The sequence below is a fragment of the Orycteropus afer genome, unplaced genomic scaffold, assembly GCF_000298275.1.
Source record: "Orycteropus afer afer isolate SDZICR_OR568_19922 unplaced genomic scaffold, OryAfe1.0 scaffold00039, whole genome shotgun sequence".
Lineage (NCBI taxonomy): Eukaryota > Metazoa > Chordata > Mammalia > Tubulidentata > Orycteropodidae > Orycteropus > Orycteropus afer.
The window spans coordinates 13,119,764-13,143,137 of record NW_006921626.1 but is presented as its reverse complement, the minus strand read 5'-3'; the positions used below and the strand labels follow the sequence as shown (position 1 = coordinate 13,143,137).

The 23,374-nt window shown below is 45.4% G+C and overlaps 1 protein-coding gene across 1 annotated transcript in view; it reads left to right on the top strand.

Annotated features, from left to right (window-relative positions):
- The first annotated feature begins 2,718 nt into the window (after positions 1-2,718).
- Positions 2,719-23,374, top strand: part of TMEM63A (transmembrane protein 63A) — a 44,059-nt gene continuing 23,403 nt past the window's right edge. The window contains exons 1-8 of the mRNA XM_007936970.2: positions 2,719-2,904; positions 4,747-4,829; positions 7,873-7,936; positions 9,030-9,067; positions 17,087-17,229; positions 17,957-18,008; positions 18,621-18,729; positions 19,999-20,069. Of these exons, the coding sequence (XP_007935161.1) occupies positions 2,719-2,904; positions 4,747-4,829; positions 7,873-7,936; positions 9,030-9,067; positions 17,087-17,229; positions 17,957-18,008; positions 18,621-18,729; positions 19,999-20,069 (746 nt within the window). The remainder of the gene's footprint in view (positions 2,905-4,746; positions 4,830-7,872; positions 7,937-9,029; positions 9,068-17,086; positions 17,230-17,956; positions 18,009-18,620; positions 18,730-19,998; positions 20,070-23,374) is intronic.

The following is a 23,374-nucleotide window of genomic DNA, read 5'->3' as shown; positions in this document are numbered from 1 at the left end:
CTGACTCAGAGGCAGTGAGTTATTTGTTCTGTAGGAGCTCTGGTGGTGTAGTCGTTAAAGCATTTGGGTGCTAACCAGAAGGTCAGCAGTGTAAACCCACCAGCTGTGCCATAATAAGGCAGTCTGCTTTTGTAAAGATTTACAGGCTTGAAACCCTATGGGGCAGTTCTACTCTACCTTAAGTGTCATTATGGGTCAAGTCTGATTTGATGGCAGTGAGTTTAGTTTGATTGGTTGGTTCTATCATGTTCTTTCTTACTGGTTCTAGCTCTTGGAGGACTTTGGGGAACCTCTCTGGCAGCAGCAGCCCTTGGGGCCCACATGAGGTCCTCAGCTCAGGTTCTTACCTCGAGCTCCCAGTGTGTCCATGGGGCAAGGGGGAGGTAAACAGAGAGGATGCCTCCCCTGGCCCTAGCAGGGCCATAGCCATTGGGAAAGAGGGCAGAGAGGCCAGAGCTGCAGGTGATGCTGGGTGAGGAAAGGGAAATGACCTGTTCCAGGGGTCTGGGGAGAGCCAAGGCCAGAGTAAACCCACTGGGCAGAAGCAAAAGCTCCATGTGAACTATTAGATTGGACTATAGGGAAGGTATGCCGAAGAGTTTGAGGCCAGCACCCCTAAAGTGGAAAAGGGCAGCTCTGATATGACTGGACTCTCTGTTCCTTCAGGGAGGTCTTTAAACGCTGATGCCCTGGACCTGGGAGTCAGGAGAGCCCTGCAGAAAATGAATGGGAGGCCTGAGGCCTGGCCTCCAGCAGCTTGGGAGGTAGTCCAGGCTGCCTTTGCCTTTGTCAGTGACAACACCAACTGAGAATGCCCCACAAGGTTCTTCCACAGTCCCTTCTCTACCTGCTTCCAGGTAAGTGTGGGGACAGGAAGGAGTGCACAATTGCCTTGCAGTGTTGGGAGGGGGACAGTCATTTGGGTGGTGCCAAGGGGTGGATTTTTTTTTTTTTTTTAGACTGGGTAGAGTTTAAAGGAAGGAAGTCAAGACCATCTGTTTTCCAAAGGACACTTTCAGGGACTGTTCTAAGCCACCAGCTCCCCGTCTCTGGCATCCCTCGCCACCCCCAAGTCTCACAGATGTGATAGAGTGACTTACCCTCTGGAGAATTTCCCCATGTTTTCAGACCTGCGAACCACTCACCCTCCTACATTTCTTGGCCTTTATTTACTTTTTTTTTTTTTTTTTTTAAGTTTCCAGAACGGGACTCCCAGGATTCAGAATTGGGAATTACTCCCCTTCCTTATTCCCACACCACTGTCACCACCACCTATTATGACCATCCCAGAGTCTAAACATATGTTTGGTCTCTCTGTGCCTTTTCTTCTTGTCTCCAACATTCATTTTTGTGCCTGTAACAGGTAGAAAGACCAGACCTAGTCAAAGTACCCCCGCTCTGGGAGTCATTGTCACCCGGGAATTCTAGTTTAACCATGTTCCTTGTGTTGTTGTTATGTGCCCTTGAGTCAGACCCGACTCATAGGGACCCCTCCTTGGGTTTCTGAGGCGATATCCTACTTCCGTAGTGATACTGCCTCGGAAACCCAAGGAGGGGTCGCTATGAGTCGGGGCTGACTCGACGGCAAACAACAACAACAACAATCTCTACAGAAGTAGATTGCCCAACCTTCCTTCTGAGGAGTGGCTGGTGGGTTTGAACCGCCAGCCTTCTGGTTAGCAGTCAAGTGCCTTAGGCACCAGAGCTCCTAACATGTTCAGAGAGGTGGAAGCATGAGGAAGCTGAACATGTCTCCTGGTCCTTCAGTCACAGACAGTGTGAAAAGTAGGCTAGAACTTGGACATCAACTCCCAGGTCTGCAGCGTTAGGAGATAAACACTGGAGATTTCCGTTAGCTTTATCACAGGTACCAGGGGCCTCAGAAAGGAAAAATTAGAAATCCAGCTAGGAGTGGGTATTTGTTTTGGCATCACAGGGCTTTTTGGATATGTGAAGCCAGGAGCACACAGTGGTGACCTAGGCCCCTAAGACTCCTTCCTCACCCTAGACCATCCCCTCTGTCTCCTCCTTCTGTGTTCTCACACCCCAGCCTCCCCACTCTGGCTGCGTTTTCTCTTGCTTGTAAACTCTCAGTGACTCAGCAGGAGAGGGAGTGTGGCACAGTGAAGAGGAGGCTAGGTTTGAGACCTGTTACTGCCCCGACCAGCTCCTTAATCTTAGGGCAAGTTATTAAGCTTCTGAGCCTCAGTCTTTAGGTGTATTCAGTGGGCCCAGCTCTGACATTCTGTGAACAGATCTTGGCTGTGGCCTAATGTCACATACTTGGATGTACCCCTTCTTCCTTGCTTTTGTGTCCTTCCTACTTCTTCCCTGCCTTCACTCTAGATTGCTCAGTGGTTTTCATAGGAATTACCTGCCCCGTAGTAATCCTGGAGGCTCCTCTAAGCAAGCAGCCACGGCAGCTCCTGCCCTTCCCTTTCTTTCACTCACTCCCCTCTGGGGAGTCTGTGACTGTGTCCTGGGTGAGCCCATCTGCTCTGACCATCTGACCCTCTGGGACTGTTTCCACAATGTAGCTATTCTCTGTGGACACTGCCAGGCACACAAGGGCTCCAGTGTCAGGCTCTCCCTGATTCCATCCTGTTGGCTCCCTATGCCCCACCAGCCCTGGGGGAGACACCCCAACTTTGGAGAAGCTGCAGGTGAGTTCAAGCCTTGATGACTGCCTCATCCTGTTCTCCAGGGAGGACAGGTGCAATGACTAACTCCTCATTCCTGGAGCTGTGGCAGCCCAAGGTGGTATCCATCCATCAGCCACTGGGCATCGGGGACCAGCCCAATGACTCCTACTGCTACAACTCAGCCAAAAACAGCACAGTGCTCCAGGGGGTCACCTTTGGTGGCATCCCCACCGTCCTGCTCATTGATGTCATCTGCTTTCTGGTGAGCCCCCTTGTAAATCACACCCCTCCTTCAGTTATTTCTTTGATTAAGTCCCCCTTCCAGGGCCTTCTGGGAAACACAGGTGAGGAGACCAACCTGTCTGTCTGTTTAAATCCCAGCTCTGCTACTTAGCAGCTATGTGACCTTGGAGTTTTGGGATCTGTAAAGTGAGGATAATAATTCTTAGCTCAGAGAGTTTTGAAGAAGATTGAATGAGCTGATCTAGCTAAAAGATACAAATAGCTGTTCCTTAGAGTATTACCTTTACTAGGGAGTTCTCAAGGTCCACGGGAGGGTCAGCCCCACAGGAATGGGAGATGGGAATGCTGAGTGAGGACTAAAAATGGAGCAATTGCAGTTCCCATTATATAAATATCACCCTTCCCCAACTGGGATTCCTGGGGCTTCTAGAGATATAGAAGTGAAGGAAAGAAGAAAACTGTGAAAAGGAACATCTTGTCAGAGATGACCCTCAGCAGGTGGCCTGCCTTCAATGTAGAACTCCTTGTCCACAAAGATACTCACCCTCACCAGCTGTTCATGAAATACATCATTTTTCTTCATGATATTGACTCAACATTGGCTAGTTGGGATTTATTGGGGTTAAGGTGCATTTTCTTTTTACAAATGCCCGTGGGATGATCAGTCCCTCATGATGCCTTTTCCTAACACATAGCAGAGACCACCTGAGTAAATGGGGTGAGTTATGGGGTAGGGAAATTAGACAATCTTGAGCTACTTTGGGCAGGAGGGTAGGCTTGGGTGGGCAGCTGTGGGGAAGGGCAAGTTAGGGGAGCATGAAGGTCCCAGTCCCTGTGGGAGAGAGGTCCTGGGAGGTGGGAAGAGAGGGTCTCAAACACAGGTTTGCTGGCCCCAAAAATGTTTGTAAGAAATGTTTCTCTTCCAATTTTTAGTTCCCAGGATTGAAATCTGAATTGTTGCATTATAATTTTGGTACATTGTTCGTCCTCAATGGGCTGATGTGGGAACATGCATGTTACCCACATTATATTCATGCAAAAGGGCTCTATAAGTAGCAAAGGAACCAAAACTTTAGCAGGTTGAATCTACCCAGTGGTGCCGTGGAAGAAAGGCCTGGTGATCTTCCATAAGATTATGGTCAAGAAAACCCCTTTGAGTGCCATTCTACTCAGAAACACATGGGCTGGAATAAACTCTACAGCAATGGGTTTTGGTTTTTTTTTGTGTGTGTGTGTGTGTATATGTCGTTAATCCATTAATTGGAGCTACAACCCATTTGTAGGTTGAGAACACACTCACAGTTACCAACGCTGACTGAGAGGAGGGAGTAGGCAAGGGTGTGTTGGTGTATTTAAGAGTCCCAGTCAGTGGGAGTGATGGAGCAGCATGGCCCTGGAGCTGTGATCGAGACCCTTCAGGGTGGAGAGGGATTGATTGGGCAAAAGTGCAGAATCTGGGGAGGAAGGCTGAGCATCAGGCACCAGGCATGCTAGGGTGCGTGTGGCTGAGACAGTGTTGGTTGAAAAGAGAGTCGATATCCAGTGGTGTGTGCTGATGGGAGGTGGATTTTTATTGTTGAAAGTTATGAGGTGGCACACGAGCCAGAGGGCCTAGGAACTTGGGCTCATGGGAAATGTGAATGCTATAATATGCCAAGAAAGCAGCAGCTGGGGACAGATCGAGCAGGCACTGGCTGAGCAGCCTTCGTGTTTATCCTGTAACATGACTCACTGCCTATGAAAATATGTCCCTGACTTCCTGATGCACTTCGAGAAAATCCCATGAGAACTCAGCACTCTAATTAGAAGCCATCCAATATGGGTTTTTTGTTTGTTTGTTTTGTTTCTTTTCTACTTACAGATTTTAATATTGGTGTTTTCCTTCATAAGAAGACGATTCTGGGATTATGGCCGCATTGCTTTGGTATCATCAGAAACAGAGAGGTAAAAAAAGAAAAAAGATAACATTGTCTAGAATATGAGTGTGTGTGTGTGTGTCACAGGCATGGGGAGATGGGAGCCTGGCATCCCTGGGTACTGGCTTTAGGGCCTGACTTTGCTTCCTTCCCCCTTGGCTTCTCACCAGGTAGGAAGAGACGGGGGAGGCAGGGAGTGGGATGAGGAGGCGGTGGCTCTGCCCACCGCTGCTTAATAAGCTGTGAGCTTCCTCCTTGCAAAGCTGGTGTCTGCTCCTCTCCCTCTGCCCACTCCAGATGCCTTAGGCTGGTTGTAGCTGGATGTCAGGGGCTTGTGAAGCTCACCAGGCTGGACCCACACATCATGCCAATAGTAGATTGTGTTCATTGATTATATCTGCGAGGCCTGTACCAGAAACTCTGTTCTCTCTGATCTTCCCCACAGACCATGAGGTCTGCCTTGGGATCTTCTTTGTACCCATAAGAAAACTGAAGCCCAGACAATGTATGAAACTGTCCATAGCCCAGAGCTAGTAAATGGTAGGTGCCCCCTGCTCCCACCCTTCCTATTCAGAACCTGTGCTCTGAGGATTGGTAGTGGGGTCTCAGTTTTTCCCCTCTCTGTGGGGTAGTCTTTTCATCACTTTAGTGTTCCCACTGCAAGAAGCCCTTGTTCCTCCAGGATCACAACCTGGCTCTCTCTTGGGGCTTCTGGCCAGGCCACAGCTGTAGACCTTGTCTGCTTCAGGCTATGGAGGACAATTTGGTGCTTTAGCTATTTAAGGCTTTCATCATCGACTAAGGAGGATGCCAGTTTTCTTTCTCACCTTGAATATGTTGTACTGTATCTTCTTTTAAGTTGGAGCCCCTAGGGGATGCAAATGGTTAATAGGCTCAGCTGTTAACCAAGAGGCTGGAGGTTCAAGTCCACCCAGAGGCACTTTGGAAGTGCTATGGAAGACAGTTCTCCTTTGACATACAGGGGGTCGCTGTGAGTCACAGTCGATTCAAAGGCAACTGGTTTTTTGGTTCTTTGAAATTAATTAGCTTGGGGTTGCGGATGGGGTGAGGAGTTTAAGAAGCATAGTGGGACCAAGGTGAGCTGTTCCTGTCCTCCTTCAGGGTCAGTGCAGGTGATGGCTTGAACTCAGCTGGCTTCTGATGAGTCTGTTACAAGAAAGCCCAGGCTCCCTTAGCCAGACCTCAGGTCCTTCTGGTTCCATACTGGGCTCTGTTCGTTCTCTGCTCACTTCACCTGAAGGGTGACAGTGAATTATACATCTGCACAACTGGAATTTCAGCTCCAGCTGGCTGTTGCACCCAGGATCTTGTGTCAGATGTTGCAATAGGAAATGTGTGGTTACATGCTGGCTGGCCCAGACTGCATAGCCCAGAGCCTCCTCTGGTAGTTGCCAGGCAGACCCCTCACTCTTGTACCACTTGGCTGAACTGCTGTGGAAATGAAGTCTGGGTGGAGGGAGAAGAATCCTTTGGACCAAGAGGAGGTATATCTGGAAAGGTACATTCTTTCTCTGCTCTGGCATTTATGAAAGCTCATGGCTGATGATGACCTTAGGGTCAGGTGGTGGAGCCTCTTGCTTCAGTTGTGTTGAAGCTAGCCTGTTTAGGGGACAGAAACTTTTGGGACATCTGGTGCACTTACAGCAATTCACCCCTAGGAGAGGAAGGGCACCATGAGAAAAAAGAGCACTTGGAAATCAGAGACCACTGCCTGACACTCTCCTGGCTGTGTGGTCTTGGTCAAGTCCCCACACTTACTGGAGATGATTTCCTCCTACCCATTTGTTATGGATTGAATTGTGTTCTCCAAAAATATGTGCTGGAATCCTAACCCCTATACATGTCTATGCGATACCATTTGGGAATAGGATTTTCTTTGTTATGTCAGTGAGTGTAGGGTATGTCTTAAACCTTTTGAGAAATACAAGGTACAGAGACTGGGAAACATAGAGATGCATGTGAGGATTGCCAAGGAACCAAGGAGGAGAAGCTGAAGAAGCTGAGGATTTTTCTCCAGAGTGAGCAGAGAAAGCCTTTCCCTAGAGCCAGCACCCTAAACCTCCTAAACTGTGAGAGAATAAATTTGTTAAAGCCATCCACTTGCAAAATTTCTGTTATAGTAGCAGTATTTAACTAAGACACAGCTCTTCCTCACAGGGTTACTATGAAGATCAAATAAAATAGTGTGTCTGTAAATGCTATGAAAGTTAAGTTTCATTGTATTTTACATCATTAGTTGTGGAATGGTAGGGCCAGGAGTAGGAAAAGAGAGGATAGAAACAATTTACAGATTTCAAACCCCTCAGATTCCTAGTATAAGGGTGTTTTTGGGGGTACTCAGAAGAAGTGAGCTGGTTAAAATACCACTAATGCAAAATGCTATAGTTCAGTGGCTCTGAAGTACACATGCTCATATCTCTAAAATCAGGATGAATCTTACCAGTGACACGATGTTTTAGTTTCCTCATTCTGCTATAACACAGATACTATAAGTGGGTGCCTTTGAGGAGCAGAAATTCATTTTCTCACAGTTTCAGAAGCTAAAAGTTCAAATCAGGATCTTGATCATGTCAGTTCTATCTTTGTTGGTAGCCCTGGATGTTCTTGGCTTGTAGACAATCCTCGTTTGGCATCTGTCTTCCCTGTGAGTGTGTGTGTCTGATTATGTTGTTGTTAGGTGCCATCAAGTTGGGTCCAACTCATAGCAACCCTATGTACAACAGAATGAAACACTGCCCTGTCCTGCGCCATCCTTACAATCTTTGTTGTCCTTGAACCCATCATTGCAGCTACTGTGTCAATACAACTCTGATAGTCTTCCCCTTTTACTCATGCAGGGGTGGTCTATTAATGCCCCAACTCTGTGTTATTCAGCCCAAAGGTTAGAGTTGTATGGTGACCATACCTGGGAATGGTCCATTGCCCTCAGCTACATTTCACACAGGGTGATTGAAGGCTGGTAGCTTTGGTCTTAAACTTTAAGAAGAAGCAATATACTTGACAAATTTTTAGACTTAAAAAAAATTGATCTGCCTTTTTTCCCCCCCTAGTGAGTCCAGATTCCAGAGGCTGTCATCTTCCTCCTCGGGGCAACAAGACTTTGAAAATGAGCTGGTTGGTATTTAAGGGACGGTTGTGGTTGTGGCTGGGATGGGAACCCACGGTAATGATTTGGAAGACAGGGCTGTAGTGCTTCTGGTTCAGTGGCCAACTTGGTCCTCTGGGATCTTGAGTAACAAGTGCTAGTGAAAGTTTTTCTCTACATCAACACAGACACCTGGACTTGGAAAATACCTCCGAAAGATGGCAGCTGGGTGATCCAAGGTGATCAGACTAGGATAACTTGCAGGCAGAACTAGCTGTGGAATGGCTGTGCTTTCCAAGGACAGATTAACCAGTAAGCAGGGTACATGCAGGCTTAATTGTGCATGGAATTCCCCTGGTGAAATTGTTTGATACAGATTAGAAAGTAGGCACAATTAACCCTGTGCGTACTTTGCTTATTGGGTAATCTGCCTTTGGACTGCTTCCCTAGCACTTTTCTCTGTTTTCCTAGTTGTGCTTTTGGCTTATATTTAATCATTGGCTTGTTTTTCCCTTGCTAGATTGCGAGCCAGATGTGGGCAAAATCATATTCAGCACCTGATGCCCAGCTGGTGCTTTGTAATTGTTGAATGAATAACAAACAAATATTTCCAGTTATGTAATAGCCCAGTTTCAAGGAGTATTAAGTTTAAGAGATGAGATGGACAGTAAAATCTACAAACACCCTTTCCCTCTCTAAACCCCACACCAGGAGACTGTCACACTTACAAGGTTTGTTTTTCTCCTTCATCCCTCATCTTAATCAGTCACTGAAATGATGGAAACAGAAGCCCACATCAGTTCCTCCAGAGCTTCCCCAAGCCTTTGTTACCTCTTGATCCAAGTTTCCTGATTTGACGCTGGAGCTTATGTGATTCCACAAGTTGTCCAGACTTGACTGGTTTTCTCAAGAATTCTGTGCATACAGGGCATATTACAACGGACCAGGGAGTGTGTGGACTCTGTCATGTTTGGGGCAAGGGCACAGCTGGCTGCATTTGGGACAAAAGCATTATTTTTATGCAACAGGAGGTTAAATGGTTATTTAAGGGCAAAGATGATGATTACATCTGCCTCCCAAAGGTACCAATGTTGGAAGCTAATCTGAGTTCTCTCTTTCCAGGGATGTTGCCCCTGGCTGACTGCTATCTTCCGCCTAAAGTGAGTACAGTACAGGGTGGTTCTGGGGCCTTTGTTCGGCTGGTTTGCTTGGGTGTTTCGTCAATCAGGAGAAAAGAGCTAAGATGTCTGATTCTAAAATGGGATCTCCTGTATCCTTTTTAGTTAAAGTCAAGTGGTTTGAGGAGGCTGAGAATAAAGGTCGACCAGGCAGCTCTCTGGTTGTGGCAGGGGAGGAGGAAGTCTGTGGGATGATAGTTTTGGTAATGGAGGTGCCAGCCCCACTGTAGCTCAGGGCTTCCCAAACTACAGATGATCCCAAGAGTTATGGGGGGGGGGGGTTCCTGAGCACGGGTCCTTGCCTTCTACTGACAAAGAATCAAACAGGAGAGGCAAAATGTCCACACAAACCAAAGGTTATTAATGTGAAAGGGAAGAACTCACTAGAGAAAGATGGAGAGGGGCTTCTCCCTATGTTAGCCTCCAGTCTATCACTGAACAAAGGATTTCCTAGGGTTTATAAAGGGTTTTGAGGCACTCTGGTGGCACAGTGGCTAAGGCATTGGACTACTACCCAGAAGGTTGGTGGTTCAAACCCACCAGCTGCTTTGTGGAAGGAAGATGGAGCAATCTACTTCCGCAAAGATATACCTGTCTTGGAAAGGCAGTGGGGTCACTGTGAGACAGAATCGACTCAATGGCAGTGAATTTTTTTTTTTTTTAATGTAGGGTTTTAGACAGGAATAAGCCATCATCTTTATTCATAAAATAGGTGGGGGTTTCCAGGAGAAAAAGGTGGGGTTATGAAAATCAGGTGTGGGCACAGGAAATAGCCAAGAAGGATTCCACTGCAAAGGCTGTCAGAACAAAGATGGAACCAATTGCAAAGGCTGCTAGGATGTTGCCATGACTTATTCTGGGATGTTGTGCATGTGTGATGTCTCTGGACCCTGGTTCAAGTCCTGACAAGGGACTCCTGTTCTTGACTGCCTCTGGTGGAAGCGCACTTCGTTGTTAATTTGAATTTTACTGGGCATGCTCTGTACCTGATGAGGTAGTTGAAGGACAGCTCAGGAGATTTATCAATGGTCAAACTTATGGGGCTTTTGAAATGTAACTTATTATCTTGCCTAAGGCCCAGCAGCAATAGTTACGTGGTAGTCTGCTATATTTACTATTCCAAGAATACTGAGTTAGAGGCTACTTGATTCAGCCAGCCCTATCTGTCTCACAAGGATTTCTTTCTTTCTTTTTTGAATTTTTATTGTGATTTGGGTGAAAGCTTACAGAACAAATTTGTTTTCCATTCAGCAGTTCATACACATTTTGTTTTGTGCCATTGATTGCAGTCCCCATAATGTTACAGCTCTCTTCTCACTTCCTCCCTGTGGTTACCTTTCCCCTGTGTCCTCCTTCCCTATGTATTCCTGCCTTCTGAGCTTTCTCCCTGCACAAATGCTGCCCTTCCAATTTCCCATGGTTTATTGTTCTAAGGAGTGTACCTCCCTGGTGTAATTGTTCACCTCATAGGCCTATTGTTTGGCTAAAAGTTAAGCCATGGGAATGAGATCAATTCCAGGCCCAAAGACCCCAAGGATTTCTTGAAGGTTGCAATGAAGTTTTTATTTCAAAATATTCAATGGAAATTATATATTCATTCTTCATAATGCTGCACAAGCTAATTAAAGCAATTTTTTGTATCTATTCAATATATAGCATTGATTAGTTACTAGACAGTTCCACAAGTCTTTGAATTAATTGTTGTTATTGTTATGTGCCGACGAGTCGGACCCAACTCGTAGCGATCCCTCCTTAGGTTTCCGAGGCGGTATCACTATGGAAGTAGATTGCCCAACCTTCCTTCCGAGGAGTGGCTGGTGGGTTTGAACCACCAACCTTCTGGTTAGCAGTCAAGTGCCTTAGGCACTACGCTACCAGAGCTTGTAGAGAAATAAATAATTGTGACTTAATACATTCAGCTCATTTGTTTAAAATTTTTCTTTTTCTTTTTTTATATAAAATTTGGGGGCTGTGGAAAGAAATCCTAGAAGAGGTTCTTGGTGATTAAGAGCTGTTTAGTCACCTCTCATCTGGGAGGTGCAGTTAATGTGCTCAGCTGCTAAACAAAAAGTTGGCAGTTCTAGTCCACTCAGAGGTGCCATGGAAGAAAGGCCTGGTGATCTGCTTCTGAAAAACCAGCCATTGACATGACAAGAACAGATATATGCACACCCATGTTCATTGCAGCACTATTTACAATAGCCAAAAGATGGAAACAACCTAGATGTCCATCAGCTGAGCAATGGACAACCAAACTATGGTACATAAACACAATGGAATACTACACAATGCTAAAGAATAATGTAGAATCTGCAAAACACCGCATAACGTGGATGAACTTGGAGGACATTATGCTGAGTGAAATAAGTCAATCACAAAAGGACAAATATTGTATTAGTCCGTTATTGTAAAAGTTAAGGAAAGGTTTATCTATAGAAGGAAATTTTCTTTGTTGGTTACCAGGGGTGGGAGGGGAGGGGAGGGAAGGCTATTAGATAGATAGAGATAAGTATTGATTTGGGTGAAGCGAAGGGCAATGTACCAAATATGAGTGACCAATACGGCACCAGTGAGGATGAGAAAGACATAGAGAGGTACATGGGAGGTACAGACAACAAATATGAACTCTTTTGCATATACAGTACTGCGTTGTCAGTGAAGGCAAACATGGGTATATGGATGGATAGATAGGTGGACAGGCTAAACGATTAGGTGTGTCTATGAAATGGGGAGTGTATCCAAGATCATATATAGAGTTGGCAGACAATGGTCCTATAAGTTTATGTGAATGATCAGAATTCCCAAGTGTATAGTAAAGCTTACAAGGGGCAAGGTTGTGGTCACGGCTTGGTCACAGCCAGCTACTCAGAGGGACCGAGTAGTTGAACCTGCAGGCTTGGGATCATAGTCTCAGGGGACATCAAGCTCAATTGGCATAACATACTATACAAAACATTGTTCCACCTTCTACTTTGGCGAGTAGCGACTGGGATCTTAAAAGCTAGCAAGCTGCCATCTAGATGCAATGATGTGTCTCTCCTCGTCCAGAGCAAAGAAGAATGAAGAAAACCAAAACTCATGGAAACAATTAGTCCTAGTGACTGGTACACCATCCGATCTGCAGCATATACAACTATGAGACCAGAAGAACTAGATGGTGCCTGGCTACCACTGTCATCCACTTGGAAGGGTATCGTAGGAGATCCTTGATAGAGAGGGAGAACAATGTGGAACAAAACTCAAAATCATTTGGAGGGAAAGAAAAAAAAAGGTGGGGACCAGGTTTGCTGGTCCGATAGTGCCTGGTGGAACCACTGAGACTATGGCCTCTAGCTGCCCTTCAGGTCTGGAATTGAACCCACACCTGTGGCTTCCAGCCAAACAAAATACAGGCATGTGAGTTAAACATTTACCTCAAATAGATACGCACCTTGGAGAGAACAATCATGGAAGAAAGAAGGGCTGCTTATGCACAGGGAGACAGCTCAGGGGGCAGGAGAGTATGGAGGGATGGACACTGGCAAGAGGTAACTATGGGGAGAAAGTGGGAGGGGAGCTGTTGCATTGTGGTAAACTGGTCAATGACATGAGACAAAGTATATGTGAACTGCTATATGGAAAGTGAATTTGCTCTGTAAATCTTCACCCAAATCACAATAAAAATAAAGAAAGAAAGAAAGAAAGAAAAAACAGCCATTGAAAACCTTATGGAGCTCAGTTCTGCTCTGACATGAAAGGGATTGCCCTGAGTCAGAGTTAATTTGAAGGCAGCTGCTTTTGTTTTTGTTTTTAAGTGAAGATGCTGCCAAGTAAAGTATGATCAACTGTTGATGGTAGGGTGTACCTCATTTCAGAAGTGTTAAAATATGAAAAAGGACACCTTAGATTTGATGAAATATAGTAGTTACATGACACTTAACCAAAAAAAAAAACAACTCACTGCCGTTGTGTCAGATCCGACTCATAGTGCCCCCTCCTTGGGTTTCCAAGGTGGTCTCACTACAGAAGTAGATTGCCCAATCTTATTTCCAAGAAGTTGCTGGTGGGTTTGAACCACCAGCCTCTGGTTAGTAGTCAGATGCCTTAGGCACTATGCCACCAGAGCTCCTTACATGACATTGGATAATGTATAAGTCTCAGGTCTTAGTTTCCCCAGCTATAAAAAGGGCCTAGGATAACACCTGCTCTGCCTATCACTTGAACTAATATGTGTGAGAGCATGATGTCCAAGTCTGATGAGTGTCGTTACCAGGGGAACTGGCAGGAGGCAGGGTTTCTGAGGAAGAAGCTAGTGAATTCTAGTCTGGAGCAGAAGGAAGCAAGAGAAAGTGTTTCTAGGAACGAGAAGACAGTGCAGGAGAAGATGTGTCACCCCACCCTGCGAGGATGGCTTTGTGGCAGAGGTGCTGCCTTTCATGCGGGAGACTCAGATTGAGTCCTGGCCAGTGCACCACCCTTCCTGGCAGTGGAGGTTTACATGTTCATAAGATGCTGAACAGGTTTCAGCAGAGCTTCTAGAGTAAGACAAACTGGAAAGAAAAGCTTAGCAATCTGCTTCTGAAAATCAGTCCGTGAAAACCCTGTGGATCACATGATCCAATCCATAATCAATCATGAGAATGATGTAGGACCCAGTAGCATTTTGTGCATTGGATCATCATGAGTTGGGGTCTGACTTGATGGCAGCTAACAACAACAGCACCCTTCGCAGCACATCAAAAAACATGTCACTAGGACACATTGCCTCCTGATGCTGGAACTCATAATACTCTGTGCAAAAAGTTCATCAGAAAAGAATCAATAAAAATTAAAAATTTAAACCACCCATCAGCCCACCTCTGAAAGCTGCCCACTGCCTCTCTATGGCCACTGCTGCTTAGGACTCTGCCTCCCACCCCCACTCCAGTCACACTGTGTCCATCATAGGACTGAACTAGATTAAACTTATTTTAAGTAATATTTTATTGTGTTTTTGGTTAAAGTTTGCACAGCATTTTAGGTTCCCTTTTGACATTTTCCATACAAATTGTTCAGTGTTATTAGTTACATTTTTCACAATGTGTCAGCATCCTCTCTAATTGTTGTTCCCTTTCCAATACTCTAGTTTCCCTGCTCCCTTATTTTCTCATCTTTGCTTTTGAGTAATTGTTGACCACTTGGTCTCATACAGATGTTTTTTTCGTAGAGCATCCTTCTTTATTTTGTGTGCCACTCAGTATTTCACTCAAAGGTAATCTCAAGGGATAGTTTTGGCTCAAGGTGTAAAGAGTGTTTCAGGGCAGTAGTTTCAGGGAGTCCTCTGGTCTCAACTGGTGCAAGTGAACTTTGACACAGAAAGTTTGATTTATCATTTTCATATTAACTGGCAAAGGCCATTAATAAATTATAACCTCAGTCCGTCTACTCTTGCACATTTACTACTTTCGTTGTTCTGTGTTCCCTTCAGTCCTCTGTGTGGAAATACCTTTACATACATAAAGTGTATGCAGCTACATGCTCGGTGTTCTCACTTTAATGTCATATTGGAAAGATTTCTCCATTTCAACTACCAGTGTTTTTTCTTTTCTCTTCTAGCCACAGAGACTACTCTTTGACTTTGTATTTATTTACTTATTTTGTAAACTGTGATTTGGGTGAAAGTTTCCAGAGCAAGTTTTTGTTCAAGAATCCATAGACATTTTGTTTCATGACATTCATTGCAATCCCCACAGTGTAACAGCGTTCTTCCCACTTCCTCCCTGTGTTTACCATTTCCCTTCATTGTTCTTTCCTATCCCTTACTGCCATCTTAGCTTTATCCCTGGGCAAATGCTTCCCTCTTGATCTTGTATGGTTGATTGTTCTAATGAATGTATACCTCTCTGGTATTATTTTTTAACTTATAGATAGGCCTGTCTTATCATTTGGCTGAAAGTTGAGCTATGAGGGTTGAGTTTAATTCCCAGCTTGAAAGATGGCTAAGGACCATAGCCTTGGGGGACACTAAGGTCAATTGGCATAACATAGTTTGCAAAGAGAATGTCCTACATGCTACTTTAGTGAGTAGCAACTGGGGTCTTAAAAGCTTGTGGGTGGCTATCTAAGCTGCAGCTACTGGCTTCTCCCTCTCTGGAGCAAAGAAGAGTGAAGAAAACCAAAGACTCATGGAAACAATTAGTCCAGAGGACTGATGGGCCATCTGAACCCCACCCTCCACAACCCTGAGGCCAGAAGAACTAGATGGTGCCCAGCTCTCACTACTGACTGCTGTCAAAGGGATCATGATGGGAGGTTCCCAGATAGAGTAGAAGAAAACTTTAGAACAGAATTCAAAGCCATCTCCTTTGACTTTTTAAAGCTGCAATTAAATTTTAACAGCTGCTCACTGCCAGTATTGCAACTGACATTCAGAGAGGTTTCTCAGTTTCCTTCCTTGCCTTTTGCCAGCAAGACGGGGAAGTCAGAAGTATGTCTAAAGGAAAACTGTTGAGTAAAATGTTAATTGTTGGTTTTCATTTTCATGAATAACTACTTACTAAACATGTTTTGCAAAATATGTGCATTTTGGTAGTTTATTTAGAAGGGAGAATAATGTAGTTAATTGCAAAGTTTCGTTCTCCAGGTAAATAGTAAGCATCAGCAGTATCAACAGCCATAGTGTTTGAGCATCTACTGTGTGCTTGGCATAGTCTTAAGTGCTTTATCCTCATTGTCTCTTTTGATTCCCTGATGAGTCAGTGGAGTCAGGTACTTCTTGTTAGCTGTCCTCAAGTTGGCCCCTGACTCATGGTGACCCCATGCACAATGGGACAATATGCTACCCAGTCCTGCACCATCCTTATGACTGGTTGTGGCTTGAACCGTTGTGATGCATAGGCTTGAATGTTGTGACTGATTTTCAGAATTAGATCCCAGGCCTTTCTTCCTAGTCTGTCATAGTTTAGAATCTCTGCTGAAACCTGTTCAGCATCACAGCAACACACAAGCCTCCACTGGCCAACGGGTGGTGCTTGCGCATGAAGTGCACGGGCTGGGAATGGACCCCAAGTCTCCTGTGTGGAAGGCAAGAAGTCTGTCACTGAACCAGAACCACCCTTACAGTGGGTAGTAGTTTCCCTGCTTTCTGTCTGACCTCAGATAAATCACATAGCCTGTTCCCACTCATGCAACTGAGAGATGGCTGAGCTGGGATTCGAGTTTGGTCAGTCTGACTGCAAAGCTGTGCACACCACCTTTCAGATCTGCCTTTTTATATAGCAGCTCTTACTTCCCTGGCTTGAGCTTGTCTAACTGCAGTGCTTTCCCTCAGGGCCTCTTCCCTGTCAGAAGAGTGGGAAAGAGGGAGGGAGACCCCCCCTCCCTCTGTAGCACTGAAGTCTGGCTGTCTGAACCTGGGATTTTCCAGGTCCTCAGTCAACTTAGAGCTTCCAAAAGTAGCACTGAGGGTAGAAAAGGGCAGAACAAGCCACCTGCCCACTGCTCTGGCGAGGGCAGAGTCTCAGGGAGGAGGCAGGAGTAGTAGGATGAACTGAGAATTAGAATGTTTAAAACATTGGCTTCCATCTCTCTCTCAGATCTCCTGAGGGGGAAACTGGAGGAAGGGGTGAGGCCACGAGCCTGGACATGCTCCTAACTTCATTTTGAATGTGATTCCCAGCAGCCATCTTGTCAGTGTCTTTGTTCCTAGAAGCAGGGAATGGCTGTGGAATAATTGGATTCATACAGTACAGCCACGCACGTAATGTGGGCACAGATATTTCTAGTTCTGTAAAATGGAGAGGTGATCAGTTCCTTGCCCGTAAGTATAATGTAAGGGCAAAGAGCAGGCCTGTGGAGTTCCATCATAGCTTTGCTATTACAAGGCCTGTGATCTTAAAAGTTACACAATTTTTTTAGTACCTCTGCCTCCTTCTATGTAAAAAAAAAGGGGGGAGAATGATAATAGACTCTACCTCATAGGATTATCGGCCTGAGAACCCTGCCTGATACTTCTACTCATTAAGATTGTGTGTGTTTGGCCAGTGATGACCAGATCCTGGAGTGGTGTGGAGAGGATGCCATCCACTACCTGTCCTTCCAGAGGCACATCATTTGCCTGCTGGTGATGGTCAGCTTCTTGTCCCTGTGTGTCATCCTCCCTGTCAACCTTTCAGGAGACTTGCTGGGTAAGGCTTTTCTCATCCTTGTCTGTGTTTGGCTTGGGCAGAGCAATGACCCCAGGGGAAAGGAGGCTCATTTGGGTAGACCAGAACTCTAGGATTCATGTTCAAATTTAGATATGAGGTCTCAGTGTGAATTTCTGAGCTTTTCTATCTGAATAAAGATCTGGAGAAGAATTTGCCCCAAATCTGTGGCCAAGAGGTGGGGGTCCAATATAAATTCTGGTTATAACTAAGTAGGAAGGAAGAAAACAAAACAAAACAAAAAAAACCCTCTATAGAATTAGGGACTTTTAGAGATACTTTATACTTTCCTGTCCTCATGCAGTTAGTGGACCTGGAAAATGTTTGTGATGCTCAAAAGTCAAATTCAGAGTGTGAAATTCTGTCTCTAAGTAACCACAGGAATTCATAACCAAAATGCCATTATGAATCTACTTAGTGAGCCCAGTGATTTCCAGCCTTGGAATGAAGCAATAGTTGAAAGCAAGATGAATCCAAATTTTAACTTTACGTACATGGTAGATTGAAAAGAAATCATCAGGAAATATCTTAGAGTAGACTAGGGGCTTTGTTAGTGCAGCTGTGAAATGACTGGTCATCTTGTCTTCTGGTGGATCCAATTATCTTGTGTTCTTCCTTCTCTGAACCCACAGACCAGGGCTAATTGTGTCCCAACTCCCTCTACTTTCTCCAATGTATCCCTGTACTAATTGTCTGTGTTTCCCTGCAGATAAAGACCCTTACAGTTTTGGGAGGACGACAATAGCAAACCTGCAGACTGGGTGAGTATGGAGCAGGCAGGGGTAAAGGTGGGAAGCGAGGGTGCTGATGGGTGAGAGTCCAAAGAGAAGGCAGATTCAGGGGCCAGGGTAGAAGTAGTCTAAAGCAGGCTGAAACATCTGAGAGCCCTTTTATAGCTAGTGTGTTGCTGGGCTGTGGGTAACATTATGCCACAGGTAGCCCCTGTTTGCAAGGAGTTTAACAAAACACTGTGGTGGTACAAATGGTTAAGTACTCAACTACTAACTGAAAGATTGGCAGTTGAAACCCAGCCAGAGGCACCTCAGAAGAAAGGCCTGCTTCTGAAAAATCATAGCCTTGAAGACCCGAAGGAGTATACTTCTACCCTGCAACACATGGGGTCATCAAGAGTTGGAATTAACTAGATGGCAATGGGTTTTAACAAAATGCGGAGGTCCTGTGGACCTGGAGTTCCTTTGTCACGACAGGGCCAAGGGGAGCTCTCTGAAGTATTCATTGTGGGCCAAGAGGCTTTGGTGCTGTGGCCTCCGATGGATGGTGTCTTGTGCCCAGGGTAACTAAGCCCTAGCCCCCACTCAACCCCACCATCCACCCAAGATCAGCCCTAATTATAGGCTATGTCCTTCCTTCAGCAACGACCTTCTCTGGCTGCACACCGTCTTTGCCGTCATCTACCTCTTCCTCACTGTGGGCTTCATGCGGCACCACACCCATTCCATCAAGTACAAAGCGGAGAGCCTAGTGAGTGACTGAGTCCACATCCTGAGGCTGGGTGGGGAGCCCGTGCTGGGGAGGGGTCTTAGGTGGGAGCTGGAGAGGGTAGCATCTGAGGCGATGATAGCAATGAGACTTTGTAAAGAGGGGGCCTCTGTTGGCACTTGAGGGTTCTTCCTGGACAGCAAACAGCAAGTGTTTATTGAATGAGCTGTTATAAAACAACAATTTTTGAAAATGTTATGCTGAGTGAAATTGATCAGTCACAAAAGGACTCATGTAAGTGTGATCTCACTTATATGAAATAAGCAAATATGTAGAAATCAAAAATTATTACTGGTTGCTGGTAGTGGGAGGGAGGGGTAAAGGGAGTATTTGCTTGGAGGGCATTGAGTTTATGTTAACGCTGGTGGAATGATTTGGAAAAGGATGGTGAGAATGGTTGCATACTTGAAGAATGTAACCAGTGTCACCAAATTGTACATGTGGAACTTGTTAAACAAACATACAAAAAACAATTGATGAGCTCAGTGCAAATGATTCACAAACATAAGGATTCAAGAAAATAAGTAAAGGGGAGCCTGTGTAGAATCTGGGAGCTCTGGTGGCCTAGTGGCTAGGGCAGTTGACTGCTAACCAAAAGGCTGGTGGTTCCAACCCACCAGCCACTCCTCGGAAGGAAGATGGGGCAATCTACTTCCATAGTGATACCACCTTGGAAACCCAAGGAGAGGTCACTATGAGTCGAAATTGACTCAACAGCAGTGAGTTTGGTGTGTGTGTATATGTAGAATCTGGCTTGCATATTTGTGCCCAAACTTGGATTTTCTCTGTCTTTTTAACTTTCCTGGTGGATTGTTTTAGTAGAAATATTCCACTATTCTGCCAAGTTGCCCTTTGATTTGTGCTGAGTTGGGCTCATAATTAATGATTCTAAGTAACTTCTAAGAAGTCTGGGTTGAAAGCAGCCCTCTCTCTCTTTGCAGTCTACAGCGTGGTGGTGGGTGGTGGTGGTGTCTGTTACATATTATGTGGTCTTCCTCTGATCTGCTTTGTGGTCACACTTGAGTTACTTCCCCTCTGGCTCCTTTCTCAGTATCCTGTCTTAACAAAGGAGGCTCAAAGTTTCTGTGGAAATATATTCTTTGTACAGCTTTAGAAGAAGAAGCTATGAGCCTCTGTCAGTCTTCTGATTTCCTGTTGTTTTCTTTCGGGAGGGCTGAGCAGAGTTGAAGACTTGGTGACCACAAATTGGCTTGCCCTGGTGACCTTTCCCCCGGTGTCTTTCTCTGACAGGTGAGACGAACCCTGTTCATTACAGGGCTCCCCAGAGAGGTCAGCAAGGAGATGGTGGAGAGCCACTTCCGGTGAGCAAGGATGTGGGCAGTCCTGAGGGTCAGGACTCTGCAATGGGGGAAGAGGGAGGAGCCAAGACCCTCTGGGCAGAAACAGCACAGTCCCATGGGGCAAGGTCTTCCCCTTGGTTACTGGGTGAGATTTGAGAACAGCCTGTCCCTGCCATATGTGTATCAAATGGCTGTTGTGAGCAAGGCCACTGCTGGGCTGTGAGGAGGCAGGGGATAGGATCAGTATCCTTCACATGCAGTCATGGTGCTCCATGTAACATGCCAGAGCATAGGTACAAATAACCATTGTGAGAGTCTCACGGAAAAATAAATTAATTTGTACCAGAGCTCTCAGCATCAGCTTTGTGGAGCAAGAGATACATGAGCTGAGCCTGTGTGCTGCCTCACAGAACCAGAGGGTCTCAGAGTGGAAGGCCTTAGGGCCTTATAGTCATTCTTTGAGTCACTCATCCCTGCAGCAAGTGTTTATTGAGTGAGCACTCAGTGTCCAGCTCAGGAGGCACAGGCCTCTGTGTCATAGACAGGGCTCACCGTTTAGTAGAGTCCAGGTTTTCCCCTGGCAAACCTGCTTTTAAACAGCCACAGGTGAGTGCTTGCACCAAAACTTCTCTGGGTGGAGGCTGGAGCAAGGGTTTTCCTTGTGAGAAGAAAATTATGTGTGTGATGCCGTGAACACAGGAAAAGGCCCCGGATGACCTCATCTGGAGCATCAGAAAAGAGTGGGGAGCAGGCTAGGAAGCTCCTGGGGACCCCGGGATGGAGGGTTTAAGGCCAGACTAAGGAGCTAAGGTTGGAATCTATACTCATTCCTTATTAATTCAGCCATCACTAATTTGTGGCATGGACTTGATAGCTGCTGTGAGATCAGCTCCAGCTCATGGCAATAGAACGAAATGTTGCCTGATCTTGCACTGTCTTCATGATTGCTGGTAATTGGACAATGAGCTATTGTGCTCCACAGAGTTTTACTGGCTAATTTTTGGCAGTAGATCTCCAGGCCTTTTTTCCTAGTCTGTCTTAGTCTGGAAGTTCTGCTGAAACTTGTCCACCACAGGTAACCCTTCTGATATTTGAAATACTGGTGGCATAGCTTACAGTATCATAGCAACGCACAAGCCACCACAAACTGATGGGTGGTGGTAGTATGGACTGAGAGACAGCTAAAGTTTAACTTGGCACTATTCAGAGCTCTTGCTAAGCAAATTAATGGTGTAAGCAATTATAAGATGAATGTTTAAATTTATTCACTAACCTCTTCTTCAGAAAGTGAGTATTCCAGAAATAATTTACTTATACATAAATACTTGAGATTATGATTATTTTTCTCTATTCATTGAAACAACTCCCTAAAGACTGTAACTTTTGGCAACATCTGGAAACAGTAGTTCCATTTATTGTATAACTTTAAAGAAAGAAAAAAAAGTCCCCACATATAATCATATTTTTCCCTGCTTTCCACCCATGGTCATCAAGTCAACTCATACTGACCCTGTAAGACAGAGTAGAACTGTCCCATAAGGTTTCCAAGGCTATACATCTTTTCGGAAGCAGACTGCCTCACCTTTCTTCCATGGAGCGGCTGGTGGGTTGGAACTGCTGACCTTTTGGTAAGCAGTTGAATGCTTTAACCACTGCACCATCAGGTGATCCCTTCCCCTCCTTAAACCACTGCCATTGAGTTGATTCCAGCTTATAGTGACCCCCATTGGGTTTCCAAGGCAGTAAATCTTTATGGAAGTGGATTGCCCCATCTTCCTTCTATGGAGCAGCTGGTGGGTTTGAACCACTGGCCTTCTGGTTAGCAGTCAAATGCCTTAGGCACTGCACCACCAGAGCTCCTTATTTCTCCTGTTTAGGAGACCTTTTTTGTGATTGTCATCTGTGAGGATTGACATGTGAATTTCCCTTTTATCTATGGTTGTTGTTAGTTGCCATGGAGCTGGCTCTGACTCATAGTGACCCCATGTACAATTAAACAGAACATCACCTGGTCGTGCACCATCTTCACGCTTGTTGGTACAGCCAAGTCTATTGTGCCCACCGTGTATTTTGAGTGTCTTCCAACCCAGAGGGCTCATCTTCCACTACTAATCAGACAATATTATGTTGTGCTCCATAAAGTTTCCATTGGCGAATTTTTAGAAGTAAATCACTAGACCTTTCTTCCTAGAAAGCTCCACTGAAATCTTGCCACCAGAGGTGACCCTGCTAGTGTTTAAAATACTGGTGGCATAGTTTCCAGCATCACAGCAATAGGCAAGCCACCACAGTATAACAAACTGACAGATGGGTGTTGGTGAGACCTTATAGCAGGATGCTTAAACTGGGGTTCTCTTCCTCAAAGCTCTCAGTGGGGCCTGAAATTATCTTTCTGATTAATTGAATGACTGACATGTCTATGGGTTTCTCTCTCACTAAAATGTAAGCTTATCCTGGCTTCAGCCCTAGCACCTAGAACAGTGCCTGGCACACAGTAGCTGGGGATTTACCTGGTCCAGGAATCCCCAGAAGTTGCATGTACAATTCATTTCTTGTGTGTGGTGAGGGAGCATCTCATGGTGGCTGTGAGCATGAACTGGAATGGAGCTGCCTGATTCACATCCTAGTTCACATACTCCCTTGCTGTGTGACCTAACACACAAGTCACTTAATCCCTCTGGGCCTCGGTTTCTTCATCTATAAATTGGGGCCAAAACCTCACATGCTATGGTGAGGATTAAATAAGTTAATATATGTGCTAGTGCTTAGCCAGTGGTAATGCACTGCCATCAAGTCGGATCCGACTCCTAGCGGCCCTCCCTTGGGTTTCTGAGGCAGTAGTAAACAGGTATGTAAATGTCTTTGTTATGATTGTTAATATATGTGTATACATTTTCTAAGGTGAGTTTCCTTTGCTTTTATTGTAGTTAGCTGCTGTTAAGTCAGCAACCAATTTATGGCAACCCCACGCACAGTGGACCATTGTGATCCATAGGGTTTTCACTGGCTGAGTTGTGGAAATAGATCACCAGGCCTTTCTTCCTAGTCTGTCATAGTCTGGAAGCTCCACTGAAACCTGTCCAGCCTCACTGTGTTGTTGTTGTTGTTGTTAGGTGCCATCAAGTTGGCTCTGACTCATAGTGACCCTATGTACAACAAAGAAAAACACTGCCCAGTCCTGTGCCATCCTCTCAATCCTTGCTATACCAGAGCCCATCATTGCAGCCACTGTGTCAGTCCATCTCTTTGAGGGCCTTCCCCCTTTTTGCTGACCCTCCACTTTATCAAGCATGACATCCTTCTCCAGAGAATGGTCCCTTCTGACA